Source organism: Pituophis catenifer, unplaced genomic scaffold, assembly GCF_029215685.1.
Source record: "Pituophis catenifer annectens isolate HBS135680 unplaced genomic scaffold, rPitCat1.0.hap2 SCAF_2, whole genome shotgun sequence".
NCBI lineage: Eukaryota > Metazoa > Chordata > Lepidosauria > Squamata > Colubridae > Pituophis > Pituophis catenifer.
This window is the reverse complement of record NW_027256882.1, coordinates 62456456-62462455: the sequence shown is the minus strand read 5'-3', so window position 1 is coordinate 62462455 and position 6000 is coordinate 62456456. Positions and strand designations below refer to the sequence as shown.

Genomic DNA, 6000 nt, shown 5'->3' with positions numbered 1-6000 from the left:
TGTGTGCAACGAAATTTCATTTTAATGTATGCCGATTAGTGTACATTTGAAGTGACAATAAAGTTATTCTAAGTCTTTCATACTGTCAGTTAATATTTGTCACAATCTAGCATGCTACACATTAGCTGAGAAGTTTTGTTCTTTTATGGTTCTTATGACCCTCACAATTCTAAACCTTAAAATATGCTCTCTTTTTAATTTTAATATAAAAACATCACAACCCTTGAACATACTAGCTCTTGGCTCTCAAGTTCTAGGGTTAATAATTTCCTTATCGATCTTGCAGCACCTGAGTATTAGCAAGCTTAAAACTGTATAGAAAAATGAGAAGTCAGCTGGCACTATCTTCCCTTTACAATAATTTTATGTTTTGAACTGTTCTTAAACTACGATGGGAAATCAAAGCCTGTGGTGGATTCCTGTTTAAAGGAAAAAGCCTGCCCAGGACAAAACTGTACAGACTCAAGTAGTTTTTTTATGAGTTTCATGTTTATCCAATGATATGGAAAACAAGTTCCTATTCCATGCAATATAATTTAGAACTTTTTAGTATCTATAACAGAAATGACAGACACCAGCAAGTTAAGAAATAATCCTTTAATACAAATTATATGTAAAATTTATTCATTTTCAAATCTTCACAATTTCCAGAACATTCTTTTCTTAAAAAATCAACCTTAACTCCCACACTATTACATATATGTTATAACAGTGCCATTTTAGGCTAGAAAAATTCGTATTGCACATTATAGTGAAAAATTCAGCCTGAAATTATGACTTGGCAAATTACCCGAACAATATTTTTGATTTGGCCTTAACACTAATTTTGTAATAGAATGGTCAACTTATTTTTCATGAACTAAACATGGGTTTTACCAGATAGAACTGAGAGTTTCAAATTTTTCATTTGAAAATTTGAGTTTGCTCTCTATAATCTTTTCAGACAGTTTTAAGGACTTTATATCAATTTGTCAGGTATCCATCTGAAATCATTACAACACAGGGGTAGGGTAAGAAATCAACTTAAAAAACAGTGTAGTACGTAGCTCTCCAGAAATAGCTGGACTGCAGTTCCCATCACTCTTCACTATTGGACATGCTGCCTAGCAACTGATGGGATTTAAAGTCAACAAATCCAACAAATTCCCACTGCTACAGGTACAACTTAATCAATTTCTATGTTCATCCTTATCAAACAGAATTATGTTAATTCAATCACTTGTAGCACTTTTCTTGAGGTTCACTTGGTTGTGTTAGTGCCATAAACTTCAGAACTTTGAACTTTAGTAACCTAACTAAAACAAACCTTAGGTTTTTTTTAAAAAAAAATCCCTACATCTCAAATTATTACTTTACTTTTTAAAAAATAAATAATTTAAATTTGGATACTTAACATTTTAGCAGGCACAAACTTTGAAAAGTGGTGTAGCAAAACAATCTGAACAGAAGAGGTTTAGTCCTCATACACATTAATGTAGTTTTGTTGTAAGAAGTCACATGCCTTGACAACATGATTACAGCAGTAAACCAAATTGCTTTGGCTTGCATTTTTTCCCCTTCATACCAAGTGCTTATTATGGTCCATGAAATCCATTCCTCAAACCAAGGAAGCATTAAGACCTTATTTCCTACACGCTCAACTGCTTGAGTCAAAAGCAGACAGATAACAGGGATGGAGTTGACTTTGATAAAGCTGAGAAATCTACTAAGCTAATATAAAGAATGAGATGCCTCTAAACTGGCTTGAATTTTCCTACTTTAAAAGGCCATGATTCTAAAGGAACCTAACCTTCTGAGGCCTGGATACTCCTTTCTACTAATGCAGCTATTGTTACAATGTTCAGTTTTTTAGGATTAGCAGGCCTGCTGATACTGAATAACTAATTAATGGTCTCTTCACTTTTTATCAACTACATTGTCCTAATACGTTTTGGACATACCAACAAAAATGTTTGGCTTCTAAATCAGTACTTAAGTCAAACATTCTAGGGATATTTTTGGAAGGAGGGAAACAATTTAGATCTAGACTCAGTCACAGAGACTGCTTCGTTTTTCACAGAATTTTGTTCTCTGTGGATTCTGATTTGCCTACTTTAAAAAAAAATAGCAATTGTGAAACAGGAAAATAACTTTTAGGGAGAAACAAAATCTATTAGGCAAACAGAACCCTACTTTGAGATCCCTGAGATTTATTGTTTGCCAAAGAGATTTAGCAAACCCTAATTATTTGCAATGTTATCTGATTAACTTAAAATGTGATTTATAACACAAAATATACTTTATAAAGAATAAGATTGCATTACGTAATAAAAAGAATATTTAAATGTTGCAAAATATTGAAGTTGTGATCTAAGTTATCTTGCTTCTGATTAGGAATTTAAGCCAAGTTTATCCTTTGATAAGAAATAATAATCATGCTTCAGACTACTGAGAGATAATCCTCAAGAATGATAAAGCTGTGTTCTATAATTGTAGGAAAGTAGATATTTTTAACTCTCTTAGCCACTGAGAATAATTTGGGGGTAGTGATGGAGAACATGAGATATTTTACTCCTCAGAAATACATAAAGCCATGGCTACAGACATTTTGGTTCTTTCAGCCCGACTTTCTTAAAAATGACTCACCAATACAATCACCTTCAGACAAATGAAAACTCTTGTCATAATTATTAAAGTTGAAATTAAACATTAGAACCTCTTACAGAATCGGTTCCTCTCCATGTCCTCCAAATTAAAAATACTTGTCCAGAGTAAAGGTTACAATCTTATGTAAAATACTCAGTTCAAAATGTGTCTGAAAAGTATACAACTCCCAAATATTCTTTCTGAAGCTAATTAAGTTTTGGAATACAATTAATCTAAAATTACTTTAGGAAAGACTGAGCTAAACTCTTCGGTTCTGTTCTGAGTCACAAACTAACAAGGCACTAGTTCCAATAGCTTGCATATTAGGACTGCATGGAATGTGAATACTTCTATTTTGTATTAATTCAGGTTGATTTCTAGGAAAGGCATGAAAGAATAAATACAAAACATAAAAACATAGCAAGATTCTTCAAATCAGCAACGCAAGGCCACTCAGTGAGCAAAACTGAATGGCTTTTGCTTTTTTTTTTTTTTTTTTGCATTTTTTATCTACCAGAAGGCACATTAAAAAAAAGAAAAGAAAAATACCGGTTTCAGAAACTAGTAAACTCCATACACCCTTAGATGTGCAATTCAAATTAAGAACACTGTTTGCAACATCAACCAATATGATGTTAGTCCTGAACATAGTCCTGCAATAGCTTGGCTGGTATGCAAGCTGCACTTCAATTATGATATATTCAAGCAAGATATTTTAGGTAAACCAGAACCTATAGCCATTTTCCTACCTGAGCAATAATTAGTACTATTTATTGCTTGTGAAACCTTTCAACTTGGTGGAAGTAATTGCACACTCCCTTTTCTTCCTCTGACCACCATTTTTTTTAAAGAAATATATTTTAAATTGCAAGTTCTTTCCAAATGTTCTCTTTTGGAAGACAAATAAGTGATAGCAAGGCAGCATTTTAGGTGCAAGCCACTAAAGGAACCTTAACTATCAGCAATATGAGCTCTGAAGTTTGATGCATGAGATCTTAGTTTGTATTATGCCATGTTTTACTCCATTTCAATTACAATAACTGCAATCTAACATGGAATGCTCTTTTCAACAAGAGATCAAACTCTCATTACAATGGGTGACTACTTAAGCACCTGCATTTGCTGTTAGCCTTGTAGTTCAAGAGGATCATAATCTTCAAATGAGATGTTGTCTTGTATCTTCTTAGCAGTATTTCACAGCTATTCAGATCAAACCCACCATCTGATCTATCTGTCTCATATAAATGCTCTTCAAAGGCAGCAGATATCTTCTCTCATCTGGTACTCTGTTACACTGTAAATAGATATTTGTTTAAGTTGAAATTGGAGATATTCACATTTTCTAAAGTTCACTTTGGCAAAAAGCATCTTGTCAAAAAAGAATCGCCCTAAAAAAGTCAAGATGCTGACTTCCGGTTTGCGAGCTTCGGCGACGGCGGTGATTTTCTAAAGACCGCCAGCCCCGCCGCCTGTAGAGCCGCCCCGTGAACGAGGAGCGGCTCGAAAACTCCGAAATCTTGAAGATTGCAGGAGCAGAGACAGCAGGGTACAGGTTGAGCCCCTGTAACCCCCCCAGGGAATCGCTTCTGGGGGTGAAAACAGGAGCGGCTCCCTCCCAACCTGCGGAGACTCCGGGCGGCGTGGGACGATTCTGCCTTCAGCAGAACAAGCCGATAGCAGCAAACTTTTAAAGTGAGAGGAACTAATTCTAACAAATAGCGGAAATATCAATTTGAATCCAGAAACCTGAAAACTGCAAGTATTAGTGCTTCATTGACTTTTTAAATCAAAGAGAAAGTGAGCGAGTGAAAGTGATTTGAAAAAATATGGCGTCCAGCACTTGAGTTAACGAGCTAGTGAAAGTGATTTGCGAAGCCTCTCTGCTTTGCTACAAAGTTGAAAAGTTGCTACAAAGTTGTTCTACCTAAAGGAAAAAATTTTTCTTGCTAAAATTTGACTTTGCTTTACTTTAGTTTTACTTGATTAAATCTGGGGGACTTTTTTAGAAGTTTCTGTGGAAGAGGGAAAGGAAAAAGAACTTCCCTCTTTAGAAAAACTAGTTTACGTGGCACGATGGCTTCAAAGAAGCAGGAAGGGAAGGCATCAGGGGGGGGATCCCCCACACACAAACATCAAACGCAACTCCCCTCTGTTCAGCAGCTACAAACTCAGAAAAAAGAACTTGATGTGGGAGATTTAAAAGAATTTATTTCTAAAACTTTGGATGAAAAATTTCAAGTATCTCAACAGGAAATAGATCATAAACTTCAAAAATCACATGAGGAATTTTTGCAGGAAATTAATGAAGTTAAAGATATGGTGAAACAGAATCAAAATATGGTGACCAAAAAAATATCAGAGGTGGCGTCTGGCCTGGCAAATTTTATTGGGAAAGTTGATTTTAAAGTTGAAGAACTCAAATTAGAAGTTAATGTTAGGATGAAAGATAATGACTATAAAATTGAAGAAGCTGACAATAAAATGCAGAGAATTGAAGATGAGATTGTCATTATACAATTCCGGGCGATGGAATTTGCCATACGGCTTCGGGGAATTCGAGAGGAGGAGAGACAGGACTTGAGACAAGTTTGCTCTGAAGCCCTGGCTAAGATTTTACAAGTTAATCCTGATTTGGTATTTCATAAAATAGATAAAATCTATAGAGTGAACTCTTGGGTGGCCAGACAAAGACAACTGCCTAGAGATGTGGTCATATACTTTACTGAGAGAGAAATTAGAAATGAAATCCTCCAAAAATCTTTTCACACCTCTGTACAAGTGGGGGGCTCACGACTTGTAATTTTTAAAGAACTACCTCCTAAAATGCTGAAAGCTAGAAAGGAATTTGGTTTTCTTGTTAAGGAATTGAAAGACTTACAGATACCCTTCCGGTGGGATGCACCAGCTGGGATAATTTTTAGATATAAGGGAGAAGGATATCGGTTGAATACCGTGGAGAAGGCACAACATTTTTATAGTACTATTCTTAAGGAAAGAACACCATCTCCACGTACATCTACAGTTTTGGAGATTAAGGAGAGTGAAGAGAGGCAATTGGAAGAACAGTCTAAGCAGGAATTAGAAAATGTGCAAGGTGCAGAAGGAGGTTTTCTGAGTGAGCCCTTGCTGGATTCTTCCCCAATTTTGGATTTGATTCAGTTGACTGAAGTTAAAGATCAACGTATAACTAGAGCTCAATCCAAGCTACTTAAACAAAAGCAACAACAACAACAGGAAAGACAAGACAAGAAGGCAGCTAAGAGTACCCCACAAGAGAGTGGAGCTATGGGAGGAGCAAGATCGAAGCTCTTGGATGAACTTCAAATATTTTGCTCTGCGCTCCAGAAACAGGCTGATGACCCTTAAGTGTCTATC

The 6000-nt window shown here is 35.6% G+C and overlaps 1 protein-coding gene across 1 annotated transcript in view; it reads right to left on the bottom strand.

Moving 5' to 3' along the window:
* Window positions 1-582: 582 nt before the first annotated feature.
* Window positions 583-6000, bottom strand: part of EDEM1 (ER degradation enhancing alpha-mannosidase like protein 1) — a 32569-nt gene continuing 27151 nt past the window's right edge. The window contains exon 12 of the mRNA XM_070936867.1: window positions 583-3919. Within this exon, the coding sequence (XP_070792968.1) occupies window positions 3830-3919 (90 nt within the window). The 3' untranslated portion in view covers window positions 583-3829. The remainder of the gene's footprint in view (window positions 3920-6000) is intronic.